Consider the following 16,945-nt stretch of genomic DNA (forward strand, 5'->3'; position numbering starts at 1 on the left):
TTTGGATCCATTTGTTCACGACTTTTTTAAAGGGATGTGTAGTTTTATTCATAGTATATATTATGTTGTATTATAAAGGCATAGTATGGTAAGCAAAAAGTTATAAATTACAGTATCAAACATTTTTTAGAAATGTTTTTTATGACTCATTTCAACTTACTAAAGTGACTTTCTTTCATGTTTTTCGCCTCAGTAGCAGAATGAAGGTGAGCAGGAAGTCAGATGGTATTCAGTCTCGTCTAAATGGAAACCAGGTTGAAGCTTCATCACCTCAAGCAGACATTTCTAATTCCAGACAGTTTACACTTCATCTGCCTCGTTTTAAAGTGAAATTAATACATTCAAACTCCAGTTTTCCACATTTTGGAGCCATTAGTTCATGTTACAGAAAGTCAGACAGAGGTAACAGTTTAATTCTCTTTAAAAAACAAGAAACCATCGTACAATCTCATTTAAATGAATAGCTTAAAATTAAATATTCTAACTAGAACACGCTAAGAACTTCTCCACAAACCGTAAGGCCACATCCAAGCTTCCAGGAACGTAAAACACGAGAGATTAGTTATATGGCTTTGACTTTCCAGTTTTCCTGTTGGATCTGCCTGTAACGACGCGATCAAACGGGTCACTTTGTGACCAAAATCCCTCTTCGGGCCGGAGCTTTTCAGCCACATGGGTTGTGCAGTATACACAGTATACAGTCGCTGAAATCAGGAGAGGGTTGTGCAAGTGATATCCTACAACTCTGATGTAGCGCAGCACACATTCAGGCAGAGAGTTGGCTTTTCAAGAACATGAAAACAAGCTTTTGGCAAATCAATTTGAGAGAAGAAAAAAAAAGGAGCTGTTTGATGAGCTTGCGTCATGTATTTTGGATTAAAAATTAAATAAAAAAATGTCATTAAGAGGCACACATGATGACTGTTTAGGGGTTTGCAACACGATGGGTTTTTACGTTTTTACTCAATGATCAGTTCTCACAACAAAAACACGACTGAGATGTTCGCAGACGAGGAGCCGGAGCGCAAACATCTCAACCCTTAAAATAAAAGTATTTTGGGGAGTCGGCCCGTGTCGGCTGCGGTCTTTAAACGAGTCCTCGACCCGCAGAGCTCCCTTCAGAACCACGACACCGGGGCGAGTCCACTCCTGACGAGGAGCCGCCGTCATTTTCCGATCACGCGGCCGCCTCCGAGTTTGACGAAGGCGCTTTCGACAGGTTTGTTCTGGATCTGGCGGCGAGAAAGAAAGAAAAGGAAAAAAGGTCAGCCGTCGCGACGGGGAGGTTAAAAAACACGCCGTCTTCAACGCCAAAAACGTGAATACTCGACCTGTTGTGGGTCATGTGGCTCTTGACGAGGTGTCCGGCTGCCAGGGCGGCCATCAGGGAGAGCTCCCCTGCCAGCACGGTGCCGCACACCACCCGGGCCAGCTGACGGGCGTTCTCACCCGGCTCGCTGGAGCTGGTTCCCTGGACGCCGAGCATCTGAGACACAGACGCAGAAGGAGTCGGGGATTTGGAGAAAGTTTCAGCAAAAGATACAGAAGCATGCACATATGGAAATCACTGCAATGTTGAAGCTTGTAAAATGTGCAACTTTAAAATCCTGAAGATAATGTCTTTAATGGATTTGGGAAAGACTTTTTTTTCTCTGTATTCCCTTAATTAAGTTACTAAATTAAGGATTTTTTCACAAACTGTTTTCTTGTTTTACTCCGACATCTTTGAACCTACCATGAAAGTGTTTTTTTGCACTTTCAGACAATAACAGCACACATATATAAGGCATTAAAGCGAGAGGGTCTCACAGCACGGTACCTGCAGACAGGCCTGCTGGGGCGCCAGGTTGGTGCCCCCTCCCACGGTGCCCAGCTCGATGGAGGGCATGGTGCAGCTGATGTACAGGTCCTTCCCCTCTGGACCAGCGGCCTCCATCTGGGTGATGCAGTTGGAGCTCCCCACCGTCTGAGCCGGGTCCTGAAAACCCGGCAACACAAAAGCAGCTTCGCTCAGCGAGTCTGGCAACGATGGACGCTCCGCCCGCCGCTGGTGTGAACGAGTCACTGTGTCGCGGTTGCATGCGTCCGCCAAGACAAGACATTTGTGTGAAATGTCAATTAGGATATTAAAAAGGCCACAGGGATTTTGACCTTTGACCTGCCACATGCCTCCAAATCCAGGCTCTCTTCACCCATGAAAGCAAATAAATATCTATTTAATAAGATGCATCAGCTTATTCATTTATCAGGTTAATCCTTCAGACATTTCTTTGGTATTTTTAACTCATAATTTAGTTACAGCAGGAGGTTGTGTTATTTCATTGTTTCTTAACACATACCATCATTATTTTTTATCTTCTGAACCATCTAGATTCCCCTCCAAACACTTTTTAAGTAATATTCAGGAACTACATCCTGTTGAGGGTCCCGTACCTGTCCACAGGCGATGTAAATGGCGGCCACAATGTTGGCGGCGTGAGCGTTAAAGCCCCCGATGCTGCCGGCCATCGCCGAGCCCACCAGGTTCTTGTTGATGTTCAGCTCCACCAGCGAGGCGGCGCTGCTCTTCAGCACCTGCAGACGCGTTAACGGGTTTGTTTTAGTGGGAAAAGGTTTGATTTCACACACAGACGCGTGCGTGAATAAGAGTGAACAAACGAAACAGTGAGTTTGGTTTCAGTCGTCTTTACCTCCCGGACCACGTCGGCGGGGACGGTGGCCTCGCACACAGCGGATTTCCCCCGGCCCACGATCCAGTTAATGGCCGCCGACTTCTTGTCGGTGCAGTAGTTGCCGCTGACCGACAGCACCTCCACGTCCGGGTGCTGCTGCCGGAGTCGATGCAGCGCCTGCTCCGTGCCCTGAGGACAGCCAGCGCACACAGATGAGGTTACCGGGAATAAAGACAGACGGACAACAGAAGTGCGGCGGCGAGGGCGGCCGTACCTTAGAGAGCATGTTCATGCCCATGGCGTCCCCCGTCTGGGACTGGAAGCGGATGTACAGGTTCCTCCCGGCTAAGCTCACCAGCAGCTTCTCCAGACGGGCAAACCTACCGAAAGCAGAAGGTTCACTTAATCCCGTACCGTCCTCAGACGCGCTGAAAAGGCAACAGGAGAACCTTCAAAATCGCTCCGTTAGCGTTTCCACCGACCTGCTGGTCTGGTCGAAAGCCTCTCGGATCGCGGAGAACCCGTCTGAGGTCTCGAGCCAGACTTTGACCTCTGCGGCGCGGCACGCCGAGGGCAGCCTCACCACGGGACCCCGCGTCATGCCGTCAGCCAGGATCCTGCTGCGACAACCACCGCTCAGCTGGAGGAGGAGAAGACAGTAAGAGAACAGGAAGAAGAAGGAGAAGGAGAAAAACAAGAACAAGAAGAGGAGGAGAAGATAGTAAGAGAACAGGAAGAAGAACAAGAAGAGGAGGAAGAGTCAGAAGAAGAAGAGTCAGAAATCTCAACTTGCAATGAGTGCTGGGAACCACTTTCTGCGCACACACTCTCACACACTTACAGAGAGCGCTCTGCATCCTCTGTTGGTGCTGGCGACCAGGCAGCCCTCCGTGGTCGCCATCGGAACGTAAAACTGCTTCTCGTCCAGCAGGAGAGGACCAGCGACTCCCACCGGCACCGGCATGTAGCCGACCACGTTCTCACAGCAAGTCCCCATCACCTGCAGGGCCACAGAGAGCTGAGCGTCACCAGCTAATTTTATGTGCATTCGTTTGTGCATCTTCTCTCGTTTTCCCCGATCATTCGTGAAGCTCTTTGAGTTGCGTTTGAGTTGCGTTTGCAAACACAAGTTGCCGATACCTTGGAGTAGTCGTAGTCCTTATAAGGAAGCGCAGTCAAAGCAGACGTGACGGGCAGTTTGGGTGAAAGCATTTCCCTCCTGATGGCCACGCCCCTCTCCGGAGTCTCCAGGGCAGATTCCAGCTTGTAGTTCAGGATGTTGCGAGAGGAAACCAGGTTCATCACCTCTTTATCGCTGAGAAAGCGGGGCCCCCTCTGGGAAGCAACACGGGCAAACCGGTGATTTATTAACCCTTCAAACGAATGCAGAGCTATAGACGTCTTCTGCAACAACTTCCATCTCCTGCGGCGGCTCACCTGGGGATCCGACAGGACGGCCAGACACTCCTCCAGCGTCCGGGCCTCTGAAGTACTGTGAGGAACACGTGGCGTCGGAGCAAGAGACTCCCCGCAACACGACACACAGGGGTCGCTCTCTGCTGGAGGAATCATGTGAGACGAGTGTCACGCTGAGCAACAAAGCAATTACATCTGGAGGTTTTTCTTTCCCCCCCATCTGCGAGTACAAACATTACAGAGCCAGGAGCACCAATTATAAGTCTCACCCTTCTCTCCGAGAGCTGTGTCGGTCTCAGGGGGAAGTTTAGGGTCTGAGACGGCCGGCGAGGCAGGAGCGGCTGCTCGTGCGCCGCTCGCGGTCGTCTGTGGTTTCGGGGCCGGGGAGTTCCTCCTGCAGCAGTCCCCCGTCACGCCGGGCTTCTGGGTCGGAGGCGCGCCGGTGATGGGACTCATGAGGGACAGGGAAGACTCCGCCTCCGTTTCCTCAAAGAAGACGTACTTCACAGCCAGGAGCAGGGCGAGACTGAGCGTTATCACCTGTTCCAGGTCCATGCTGGTCGGACGAGAAGAGAGACGAGATCATTGAGACGCTGAGGCGTGGGATCACGTGACTGTCACAAATCCTTCACTGATAAAAGCACAATGTTTTTAGGTGCTGAAGCAGCAAGAGGTTTGTTGTCGTTTACCTGGTGAGCCTCAAAGGCCTCATGGTGCCGCCAGAGTCCAGTCTCGTAGCCAGAGGCCCCTCCGCCGAGCGATTCTGACCTGGATGCTCAGCTGCTAGTCGGGTGTGAGCATGAACCAAGGCCAGGCCCAGAGACTGAGGGCGACATCAGATAGATAGATCGTTACATGCTACATAACTCCTATTCTAAACAAATAAGTAAAAGACACCTTTAGGTTGATGTATAAAGTTTGAATCGTGTTTTTGACATCTTGTGGTATCACAGCTGAAGGCGCATTCTCACCATGATGATTTTAACCCTCTGGGTCACTGGGTTGGGCTTGTTGTCCTCTTCTTCAGCCAGCACGCGGGAAAAGTGGCTCAGCTGCCAGATTGGACGGCCCTCACGACTTTCCCTGGACAGCTACAGACACAAAAATGCAGCGTGAGCGCACACACAGACACACTGCGAGATGCAAAGCATTTCAGTCTATAATGTAGATGCACCGATACCGGTCAGATTTTGACTCTAATGGCTGGATCGGGTGTCAGATACCATCATTTCATGAAACAAGATATCAGCACAATTATATCTATGTATGTATGTGTTACCTTTCATTTTACAAAGTTAGGAAAGTGATGTTTAAATCAAGCCTGATGTTGCTGAAAGTCGAAAAGAATGAGCCCAGTCTTCCCACGCAGTGAGTAATACAGTCGAAACCCAAAGTCCAGGAATAAATATTGAGGGATTGATCAAATCAGATGGTTGAATCTCAACTAGGACTCTCCCAAATGTTAAGAATCATCCTTACCTCCAGGACCAGGGAGACACACGCAGGGAAGAAGGTCATGAAGACAAAGTAATTGGCCAGGACGGACATACAGCCAAAACAACACATGATCTCTAACTGAGGCACACCTGGAAAACAATAGAAAATAGTGACGTTTTAACGTTTCACTTCGCCACCATCGTATAGTATTAAAAAATATATATGAAATAAAAAAGACATGGCTGGCTCCGTTTTGGAAATCAATAAAAAGTAGTGCTTCTCACCCGACATGGTGCCCGTCCCGATGACCAGACACTCAACCAGAGCGTCCAGGGTGAAGGTGGGGCCCAGGATGGCCATGCCCTGGGAGATGTTCTCCCTCACCTCCTCCTACGCACACCACACAGAGCCGTAGCATTAGCCAGCGACACCTCAAGTACATCTTTCTTATGACTCGACACAGATCGTATTTCAGTACGATATGTGTGTGTGTGTGTGTGTGTGTGTGTGTGTGTGTGTGTGTGTGTGTGTGTGTGTGTGTGTGTGTGTGTGTCATTACCTGAGAGTTTGAGCTGAGGGCAAACTTGGCCAAGGCGCAGGCTTTGGACAGGTCAATGAGCAGGAGAAAGAACGGCAGAGCTTCACTGCAAGGAAGAGACATAAATGTCAATCAGGGAATGTCCTTGTGTTCACATTGTTGAAAAGCCAAAGAGGTCAACAAGTGAAACTGATATTCACGTTGGTCATAGTGTCCTCTGTGACAAGGTTAAGCTTTAAGATCCTTCTAGAGATATCTTATATATCAGAGCTCTAGTCTCTTTTGGTATTAAACGCCATTTCTTTAAGTGTAAACGATTGCAATGGCTAGAGGGCACACCATACACTGACTTCAACAGCTAGTATAAACTGGTAGGCTGTTTGTATTCATCTGTCTGCTGGACAATAAGTGCATTTGGACTACTTACTTAAGACCCGTCAGCTCTTTCCCGAAGAAGTGGATGACCACTGTGCTGAAAACAAAGCTGGAAAACACTGTGAACAGCCCGGCAATACCTGTAGGAAGAGCGAACGTCAACAGGGGGGAAAATATAAACCGTGTGTGGCATTTTCACCAAAAAAGCTGTGGCCATGACATGCTGAACATCATCCACACTGACCCAGTATGTATTTGGAGCCCAGTTGTCGCAGATTCTTGAACTGGAAATAGATATAAACGATGGCCATGCAGCGCGTGATTGTAAGGATGATCACGTCGCCGCTGTAGACTTTCTAGAAGAACACAAGCACAGACATATTTTCTCGTTAACACCAAGACAATTCCTTCTCCTTGTTTGAGATCAGCTGCCACCTCCTCCTCTTCCTCACCTCCTCCACTTTGGGGCACTCGTTCCAGCTGCACATCTGGCTGCTGGCTGCCAGGTTGTTGTTCATAGAGACCAGGCAGACAGTGAGAGCCAGGGTGCCCACTATCACCTCCCATGGGTGGGAGGCCACCAGCAGGCCGTGGAGCCTGAATAGACGCGCCAACATGGTCACACCTGAGGGTTGCAGCCTCACCTGTGTTAAAAAAAAAACAATGACAACATGACACTATAATTCCCTATAAATGACACTAGATGCTAATCTAAACCTACCACACACCATCATTCAGCTTCATCTGTATGTCTAGCTGCCGTGGAAGATAAGCATACAGTTACAAATACTCTCTAAATGTGTATAAAGACAGAAAATATCTGCCTTCAAGGTGACAGCTATCGTTAGCTCGGTAAATTTATAGCAGCTAACTCTCTGTCTGACAAGGTCACTCCGTCTGCAGGTAACGAACACGCGCACAGATACTAACGGATAAAACATGGCGGACTCACTCACGTTCAAATAAAAGCCTCGTTGAGGTCAGAAAGTACTTTTCATGGTGTCAGCGGTGCCCGTTTCCCCAAATCGCTCCGTTAGCTTACTCCATCTTCGCCTAACGATACAAATAGCATGGCGGCCCGGAAACTGCAACGTCACGGAACGTCACTGCGTCATACGTCACGGGGCGTGGCGAAAAGGGAAGCGGATGTGACGAATATGGGGACCGGAATACACAAAATAAGATGACTTTATATAAATAATATTTACATTTATATAAAACATTTTATATATATTTATATATATATATATATATATATATATATATATATATATATATATATATATAACATTTTGAAATATATATATATATATATATATATATATATATATATATATATATATATATATATATATATATATATATATATATATATATATATATATATATATATATATATATATGACCATCCACTTTCTATTGCAGGTCCCATTACATAGGTTCAGAATAAATGCAGAAAACAAAACAGCAAAAAAGCAGATAGGCCATGTCCTTATTTTCAAAGTCAGAAAGGAATTTGCCAAAACAGGACTCACAGATGTTTGTCCAAATGTGCCCAAGGAAACTTACCTGAAAACTACTTTTATTTTCACATAATTGGAGGATAAGCCTTTGTTTTAGTTGACTCATTTGAGACCCAAGAGAACCAGTTTGAGTACTCCTGTTTGTACTTGTACATCGTGTACTAACAACTTGACTGAAGTAAGGCTATCCTTTTGTCTCTCTGATTTGAGCAGTGCCTCCTGTCTCTCCCTGGAGATAATCTATGCTCACATGCGAGACCAGCACAACCTCATTACCTTTTTAACGTCGTTAGAGCTGCAGCTCGTGCTTGTGCCTCGTGTTGTTTTTACATTTTAACTAAAGTTAAAGATATTAGTTGTGCCATGGATGATTGAAATGCCTTTTGGGGGATTTCCACCACACGTTTTGATTATTTTAAGCACAAACAGTGCAGGGGTTGAATTAATTTCCTCTTGAGGAAACAGGTTTTGCTTACTTCATTCTTCTAAGCCCTCTTCATCCTTTGAGTCTCACCTTACTGATTCACTGAATGACAGAAGAGTGTATTAAGCTCTCTAATCCGCTGCATGAATGCTTTGTTTATGGATATATCAGTCATTTACGCACAGTTCCATTCGCGCTCTTTCATTTGACTGTAACAACATCCTAGTATTTCTTCATCATCACTGGAGAAATATAAAACGACAAACTAGTTTTTTGGCCCGTACCCATTTATAATTGGTGCAGTTAACAGCTTCTCTCTCTTTCTTTCCGGGTTTGTGGAAGCGCAGCGCTCTCCTCCTCTCCACTAACACACACACGAGACTTAACGCGCGCTGGCATTCAGAGTGCGTTATACTTCTTGATCCTCTTTATGCTTTGGATTACATCTGCCAAATTAAATCTCGGTCTGCTCTTAATGGAGAACTGGTTCAGGTTCATTTTGCCAACAAGTGTCGTGCGTAAAAAGAGGAAACGGCACTAAAGATGAATGCCCACTCTTCTTATTTCTTCTGTAATCGGTACGTTTCTTCCAAATTATTGTTTTGCATATCAAATTATTTATTATTAAATAGCTTTATTGCACAGAAACTAATGTCTGGATACTGAATGCATGTTCGGTTTGATAACTTTTAGGATGTGAATTGAAGAAACAGTGTCCCGGCGGTATGCAGAGACCAGTTCCTGCTCATGCGTATCAAAGTGAGCGTGTATTCAATCATTAATGTTTCAGTCAAACACAAACATCTCACTTTCATTTTTCACGTCAATTTCCACATTTAATGTCATTTGAATGAAACCCCAAAGTTATTTTTGGTTTCCTCTCCTCACACAGAATGACTAGAAGATGTGCCATGTGTTCCTTCTTCCTCCTGTCACTTTGGACTCTGTGTGTCCTGCTATTGGTCAGGGTGAAGCACAGCGACGTCACGAAGCTCCCCCCTCCACCAGCATCTTTAGAAAGAATTCACACATTTCACAAGTACAATATTAACTGTTTGGCTGTGTACAACATGGACCCAGTGGAGGTGGGTAAGTCAATAGTCATCAGACAGAATCAAGTTGTGGAAGACAAGGAGGAAACTCTGCTTAACCTCACCTCAAACTGCCCATTATTCATCAAGTCCAGAGGTTATGATGACGTGTGGGCCTCAGAGGAGGAGAAAGCCTTTCCTCTTGCGTACTCACTGGTTGTGCATAAATCTGCCGTGATGGTAGAGAGACTCCTCAAGGCGCTGTACTCGCCCTCAAACATTTACTGTATCCACTACGACCGAAAGTCTCCGGCTCTGTTCATCTCAGCCATGGAGGCTTTGGCCCGCTGTTTGCCCAACGTCTTCATCGCCTCCAAGCGAGAGTCCGTCTTTTACGGGAGCGTCAGTCGCCTGAACGCCGACCTCAACTGTCTGTCCGACCTTTTGGCGTCCGCCGTCGAGTGGAAGTACGTCATCAACGTCTGTGGCCAAGACTTCCCCCTCAGGTCCAACATCGAGCTGGTGTCGGAGCTGCGGGAGTTGAAGGGAGCCAACATGCTGGAGACGTGCCGGCCCAGCAAGTACAAGAAGCAGCGGTTCACCTTCCACCACGAGCTGAGGGCCGCCAACTTCGAATACGAAAAGCTGCCGGTGAAGACGTGGCAGACGAAGACCCCGCCGCCGCACGGCATCGAGGTCTTCTCCGGCAGCGCCTACTTCGTCTTGTCCCGGGACTTCGTTGCGCACGTGGACTCCTCGGCGGCGGTGAAAGATTTCTTGGCCTGGTCGAAGGACACCTACAGCCCGGACGAACACTTCTGGGCCACGCTGACGCGACTGCCCGGCGTCCCCGGAGAGGTGCCCAGATCGCGGCCGGATATCACCGACCTGATGAGTAAGACCCGGCTGGTGAAGTGGCAGTACCTGGAGGAGAGCCTGTACCCGCCCTGCACCGGGGAACACGTCCGCAGCGTTTGTGTTTACGGCGCAGCAGAATTGCGTTGGCTGCTCAACTACGGTCACTGGTTCGCCAATAAGTTCGACCTCAAAGTGGACCCCGTTGTCATCCAGTGCCTCGAGGAGAAGCTGGAGGAAAAACGAAAGTCGCTCCAGTCAGCGGCCTCTCATACCTGGCCATGAGGGTTAACTAGAAGCTGCAGTTTACTGGAGAGATCAGTTGATTCATCAATTGGTGGATCAAGAGAAAGTTACATTTTTCAATACAAATTTGATGGTTTTAACTTTTGAAATAGCTTTTTCTATCTTAAATTAATAATAATAATAATGCCTTTTATTTGTAAGGCACTCTTCATCCGAGAATCTCAGAGTGCCACATAAAAAATAAGGTCATAAAAGTCATAAAAGTCAACTAAAAGTAAAAACGCCTTCTTGAATAAAAAGGTTTTTAGGCCAAATTGTCCTTTCCTTTTGGATCTTGAACTGTTGGAGACGTATGTCATCATCTAGACTGGAGATTTTAAGGGTTGGAGAAACAAGCAAGAGTAGACTAGATGTATGAAATGAGCCAACATAAAGACAAAGCCAAGTGTTGGCAACTCCTTTCCAATGGAAATAGCAGCGCCAGTTTCAGAAATTGCTAAATGTAGCAAAAAAGTTGTCAAGTCATCCACCCTGAAGCCGCTCTTTCAAAGCCAAAACAATTATTATCATGAATGTCAACAGCGAACATGATTATTGTTTCTAGATGGAAACTTCTGGTCATGAAAGTGAAGCGGAAGTGCCTTCGTGGTTGCAGACATTTATGAGAAAATGACTCTCTTCATTTCTTTAGTCATTGATATCGAAAATCTTTCAAGAAATACTTGTAAGATGAAGTTGCTTTTATGCATATTTTAGAGGATCAGTTGAAAAGCAAAATGCAAATGTGACGCTCAAAGTGATACGAACACATATCACGTTGCAAAAATAATTAAAGTACAAGGCAACATCGCGACACAGACACAGATACGTATAGCGGGAGAGGGAAGCTCCGAAAAAGGCGCAAACTCAGCTGAAACACTTGTGTTATTTTTGAAAATGCGTGAATGAAAGTGCAGTTTACGATGCAACAATCTCACCGAATCTAATCGTGTTGCACATCTAAAAAATCAGCCTAAACGTGTTCAACCCATCCTTTTGATTTTCATTGTTTGAACATGCAGGATGTGGTTACATCGCTAGAAACTGCTTCTTCAACACAGACCAGGTGTCAAAAAACAGGAAACATTCATTTGTGGGTTGTCGACGTAGCAGCTGCTGACTGACAGCAAGAAAACTTCAGATTCAACCACGCTGCTGAGCGCCAGGTCAAAACTAATAGTCCTATAGCTCATAATCATCAGGTGTGACATTGATTTTATTTCTCTGTGTGTTTACTGTGTTGACCTCTTCACGTCCGATAGAGGTCGTTAGTTTGTTTCTCGATATCTCCAAGATGTTACACATTGCATTTCCTTTTAGTTCAATTCATCTATTCCATTAAATGAAGTAACAAATCACTGATTTTCTTCTGGGTTGCCATTAACGACTAAATGTAAGAAATGTCTTATTGTCTTCAACCCGGCGGACGTTTTTCTCAAAGCAAAAGGTCGAGCAGTTTGCACCCTGATGTACAAGGTTCCTTAACATCTGAACTGTCTAACGGCAGGATGGTTTGTGTGTCTGTGTGTTTAAATGTGCACTTCCTCTTCACTCTCTTCTGCTCTTCAATCGAACATGAGCTGTTTTATTATGAAGCAGATGAATGTACGTTCATCTCTGCACACACTGTGTTGTTCTTCCTCTTCTCATTTCTCTCCGCTGATGGCGAGTGATGAGAGTTCAGAGTGAAAACAATACCTGAGCTCTACTTTATGAGGAGTTATCAGGACTGTGCAGTGGTGGTTTTAACACTTTAGATCGATTAAAAACAACCGTCATCACGTTTAGATTCCCATGTTTCTGAATTTTAAAGTGAGAGAGACAGACAGGAAACAGGGGGAGGGGGAGGATGACATGCAGCGGAGGATCCAGAGCCCCGTGCACAGCCTCCATGTTCATGCATCTAACAAACCTGCATGTTAACTCAGCGTCATTGATCACCGTTTTCTTTTTAAAGAAAACTAATCTTTAACACAAATAAATGAAAGAAAAGCCCAGTCTGAAAAATCCGCCTCCCTCAGAGGTAAATCTCTCCCTCTTTTTCTTCTTTTACTCGGGTGAAGGCTAAAAAGTAACACGTTGAAAAGACAAAGACACAATCGCAGACTCGTATTTGAAATCTCTTTTAAATGAGCCATTCATAATGTTGCAGCGGCTTTCTTTGAGTCCGTAAAAATAATTTCTAAAAGCTTTTTATTTGATTTCTTTCTCCGCTGGCCTTGACAGTAAAATACAGTTCTTTGTAAATTATTCGTCGACGCTGAATTAACAAAAAAAAACACATAATATACTTGAATTCCAGCTTGGATGTCTTCCTTGCTGCTAAATAAAGATCTGGCCTCTCCTGCTGGTCGTCCGGTGGGGTCAGCGTGTCGGCGGCTGCGCAGTGACGCTCTGCGTCCACTTGGTGGCGCTGTGACACTACAAGTTCCCTCTGAATCGCTGCTTTCTCTCTTTTGTCTTGTTCCAGACAACAACACACACAACAAAAAATGTCACATTTGCTGGCTTCACGTCCTGAAGAAGCTCGACTCTGAACATGAGGGAAAAGTGATGCGAGTGGAAAAGAAAGTCATTTTAATATTCAAAAGAAAGAAAAACAGAAAAAGTGATGCATGTTTTTAACACCAAAGTGATCTATTATTACGTGTTTGTACATATTTTCCTCCACGTTCCTGTAATATTGTTTCATTGTGCATCTCCTGGATTTCCTAGGAATCCGATTTAAATTATTTAAAGAAGTCATATAATAAAAAAAAAACTATGTATAACAAATACAAGACATTAGCGTGTGCACATGTGAAGTCGCCTGTGCACTAGGGGTGAGGATCAATACAATATGGTCACGATACATCGCGATTGTATCGCGATTGTATCTTTTTAAAACCACAAATTGTCCCCAAAGCAAAACTTTGTCAACAAAAAATAACTTGATTCTATTATTCTCACATCAAAACGTTTAGAATTGATTCAATAACAGATCGATACAGCGATAGTATCACGATATTTTGGGCGGCGATATTGTATCATACACGGAAGCCGAGTAGCGATACAATATCACCCAAAATATCGCGATACTATGGCTGTATCGACCCCTCCCCTTCCCCTCAACCCACCCTTACTGTGCACGTGCATGCATATGCTCAACTGCTTTGAAGGCGCGTGTCGGTCTGTCTGTTTCGCAGCTGTTCATCAATTGTTTTGTCACATAAAGACAGAAAATGAAGACGCGCTCAAACGTCCACGTGCCATAAACGGCGCGTCTCGTGGTTCAGGGTCGTTAAAAAAGCGGCGGACGTCCGCGTCCCCTCAGCGAGGTGAAGCCGGTTCTTCTATTTTTGCTCGGACAGCCGTGACTTAATGTGTCCTTAAGGTGCCCACCTGGGTGCATATAAACACTCACCCTGACAGCCCGGCTATGCATGGCTTACTCCCCCTCTCTGCTCATTTTATAGTGTGCATGTATCACTTTATGACACCCATCTATCTAGTAAACCTTGAAAAGGCTGTTGAGGCGCAGGATAAATCTGAGGGTGACACTCTGACAGGCTCTGATCTGCGCGACCATGTTGCCTGAAATCTCTCTCGGCGATCGTAACTTTGCTCTCTCGCATCCTGACACATTCCTCGCTGAGGCTCTGTGTTTGTTTGTGTGTGTGTGCGCGCGCGTGTGTGTATGAATGTATATTTATATGTGTGTGTGTGTGCTGTCAGATAAAGCGGCTCAGCTCTAATGTCACCTGTCGTGGGTGCAGCTGAAATGTTGCAGCATGATGCAGCTCGAAATGAGAGTTGTGTGTGAGAATGAGTCGCTGTGTGAGTGAGTGTGTGTTGCAAATTGAGGCTGGCTGGCATATAGATATGTTTGTGTGTGTGTGCGCGTGTGTGTAAAGAAGTATGTGAGTGTAATTAATGATGTGTTCCTCCTCTTCATAGGGTAATAGGATTTCCCCACCCCAGGCGGTAAAGAGAGTGGGAGGGGGAGAAAACGGCTGTGCACGTGTGCGTGTGTGTGCGTGTGTGCGCGTGTGCGCGTGTGTTAGAGAGACTGTGTGTGTGTTTGTAGTGTTAGTGAATGGGAGCCCCATGTAGTGATGCCAATAGAGGGCCTGTATGTGTGTGTTTGTGTGTGTGTGCGTGTTAGTGTGTGTGTGTGTGTGTGTGCGTGTTAGTGTGTGTGTGTGTGTGTGTGTGTGTGTGCGTGTGTGTTAGGGGGGAGGGGGAACAAGAGAGTGATTTATAACAGCTACTCCAGGTCTCCTCTCTCCCACAGCAGCACCGCAAACACATCCATTACAAAAGTACTGATGTTAATGGGATTGTTGTGTGTGTGTGTGTGTGTGTGTGTGTGTGTGTGTGTGTGTGTGTGTGTGTGTGTGTGTGTGTGTGTGTGTGTGTGCACGCGGCTGTGGATGCGCTCATGTGTTCTTGCATGATACAGATGCTGCACAAGTGTGCACCTTTAAGCGCACGCGCGTGTGTGTGTGTCTGTGTGTGTGTGTGTGTGTGTGTGTGTGTGTGTGTGTGTGTGTGTGTGCGAGAGAGAGAGTGTGTGAGTGATAACCAGATGCTTGCTGGGTTAAAGGAAGGTGAAGGTTACTGAGGGTGTTTTCGTGGAGGTTTACTGGTGCTCAAGTCCCAGCACAAGTTTTGGTGTGCAATGTGTGTGTGTGTGTGTGTGTGTGGGTGTGTGTGCGTGCGCGTGTGTGTCACGCTTTGCCGGAGAAACGCAGCAGAGGAAGATGGAGAAATAAAAACCTGGAATGGAGGAAAATACTCCAGAGGGTAAACAGAGGGAGCGAAGAAGAAATAAATAAAGGGGATGTAGAGCTTCTTGGTAATGGACTGGTGGATGCTGAGGACCACACCCGCCTCAGTGTGTGTGTGTGTGTGTGTGTGCGTGTGTGCGTGTGACTACACCCACACACACACACACACATAGTGTCTGCCGGTCTCCTCTCACATTACCCTTTACATTAAAACCAGTCAGGGGGAAAATTACTGCAGACCTGGACCACCGTCGGCCCACCTGGCCCCACAGCGAGAGGAGGGGATGTGGAGCAAGAGGAGGGGATAAAGAGGAGGATAAGGGGATGAAGGTGTGTGTGTAGAGAGGGGGGGGGGGGGGGGCAGAGAGGGAGAGGGCTGCCCAAAGGCTCTGAAACTCAGCTTCATGCGAGGAGGGGAGTTTGTGGTGTTGGTCTCTGCCTGCAGGTCTCAGAAAACAGCTCTGATGTCACAAGGTTGTTGTTTTTTTGCTGATGCCGGATGGAAACAATAACTTAAAGCTGCTGTCATCAATATACGTGTAAATATAACCCGTTGGCTGTGCATTAGAACCACGGATGCATCGGGGGCCGGCCTGTCGGAGGCCTTCACCTGCAAGATGTCAGTGAAAGAGAAACTCACCGACCGAGAGACTCAAAAGGACCAAGAAACATTTAGAGAGAGATGCAAAACGGCTTCAAAAAGCCGAGAAAAAAAGACTCTGAGAAAGGGCCAACGAGCACAAAGAGACGTACAATGAGAGAGCAAATACAAAAAAAAAGACACAAAATGACTATGAAGAGACACAAACCAAATATCCAGACATAATAAAAACTACAAAGACACACAGAGCCGTATGAAGAGAGAATGAATCTGCAGCGGAAAAACCTGGAACCGAAAGCGAGTCGTAACGGTTCAGTGGAAACGTGACATTACCTCGTTGCTTTGAGTCTTTCTGGTCTCATCCACCTCCTTACGTTGAGTGTAAAAAGCAACAAGGCTTCCTGCAAACAACAGACACACAACTTCAGGTCTCGGTGCTGAATGTCGTGGATAATTTAGCATCTAAAGAGCCAGATGTTTAGCTGGTGGAGAACAAACAAGAGCTAAAAGCTGAGTGAATCTGTGTCAACATGCAGCTGCTAGCAACAATAGCAACTTTATAAAGCGACAATATGTTAATGTTGTGTTTTCAGATTGTTATGCTGCCCCCATGTGGCCCAAAACATGTAAACAAATGCAGATTATTATGAAGTATTATCTGTAAAATAAGAGCGTATTACTGAGTGTGGAGTGAATTATTACAAAGGAGGATCTGCTAGATGAGATCTAGCTAAAAAGGTAGATGCAAAATATAAATAGCGGGTCTATATTTAATCTATAAAGCCATAATAAGTGAAGAAATATTATTAAAGCCGTAACTGTAGTTATAGCTCATCAACTTTTAGTGAAATATATTTGATTAGAGAATTGAGACAATGATTATTCTAATCGGTCAAACTCATGAACTGTGTGTTTCGTCTCTTTTTTTGCAAATTAAAACAGTGTCAGGAGCACAAAGCGTTCAGAAAGAACAATCACGCCGGCGAGTAGAAGCGTGAACTGAAAAAAACTGAAATTAT

At 45.9% G+C, this 16,945-nt stretch overlaps 2 protein-coding genes across 3 annotated transcripts; one reads left to right on the forward strand and one right to left on the reverse strand.

Annotated features, from left to right (window-relative positions):
* Positions 1 to 558: 558 nt before the first annotated feature.
* On the reverse strand, positions 559 to 7,509 carry LOC137783938 (3-hydroxy-3-methylglutaryl-coenzyme A reductase-like). 2 transcript variants are annotated; one of them, XM_068574297.1, is made up of 20 exons: positions 7,395 to 7,509; positions 6,891 to 7,082; positions 6,683 to 6,794; positions 6,491 to 6,578; positions 6,085 to 6,169; positions 5,810 to 5,915; positions 5,568 to 5,674; positions 5,060 to 5,179; positions 4,778 to 4,911; positions 4,358 to 4,644; positions 4,110 to 4,228; positions 3,813 to 4,007; positions 3,514 to 3,672; positions 3,155 to 3,312; positions 2,947 to 3,052; positions 2,691 to 2,861; positions 2,434 to 2,574; positions 1,820 to 1,978; positions 1,332 to 1,486; positions 559 to 1,232 (listed from the first exon to the last, which is right to left on the reverse strand). In XM_068574297.1, the coding sequence occupies exons 2-20, from the start codon at positions 7,053 to 7,055 to the stop codon at positions 1,178 to 1,180; spliced, it is 2,622 nt and encodes an 873-aa protein (XP_068430398.1). In that variant the 5' UTR covers positions 7,056 to 7,082; positions 7,395 to 7,509; the 3' UTR covers positions 559 to 1,177. The 2 variants fall into 2 exon arrangements, with proteins under 2 accessions (XP_068430398.1, XP_068430397.1); XM_068574296.1 differs by having other exon boundaries at positions 4,110 to 4,231.
* Positions 7,510 to 9,278: 1,769 nt separating this feature from the next.
* LOC137783892 (beta-1,3-galactosyl-O-glycosyl-glycoprotein beta-1,6-N-acetylglucosaminyltransferase 4-like) lies at positions 9,279 to 10,556 on the forward strand. Its single transcript, XM_068574235.1, has one exon. It carries the CDS (start codon positions 9,279 to 9,281, stop codon positions 10,554 to 10,556), a length of 1,278 nt encoding a protein of 425 aa, XP_068430336.1.
* The last annotated feature ends 6,389 nt before the right edge of the window (positions 10,557 to 16,945 follow it).

Source organism: Clinocottus analis, unplaced genomic scaffold (genome assembly GCF_023055335.1).
Source record: "Clinocottus analis isolate CAN_PGR_092001 unplaced genomic scaffold, fCliAna1.0.p SCAF_13, whole genome shotgun sequence".
Taxonomy (NCBI): Eukaryota; Metazoa; Chordata; class Actinopteri; order Perciformes; family Cottidae; genus Clinocottus; species Clinocottus analis.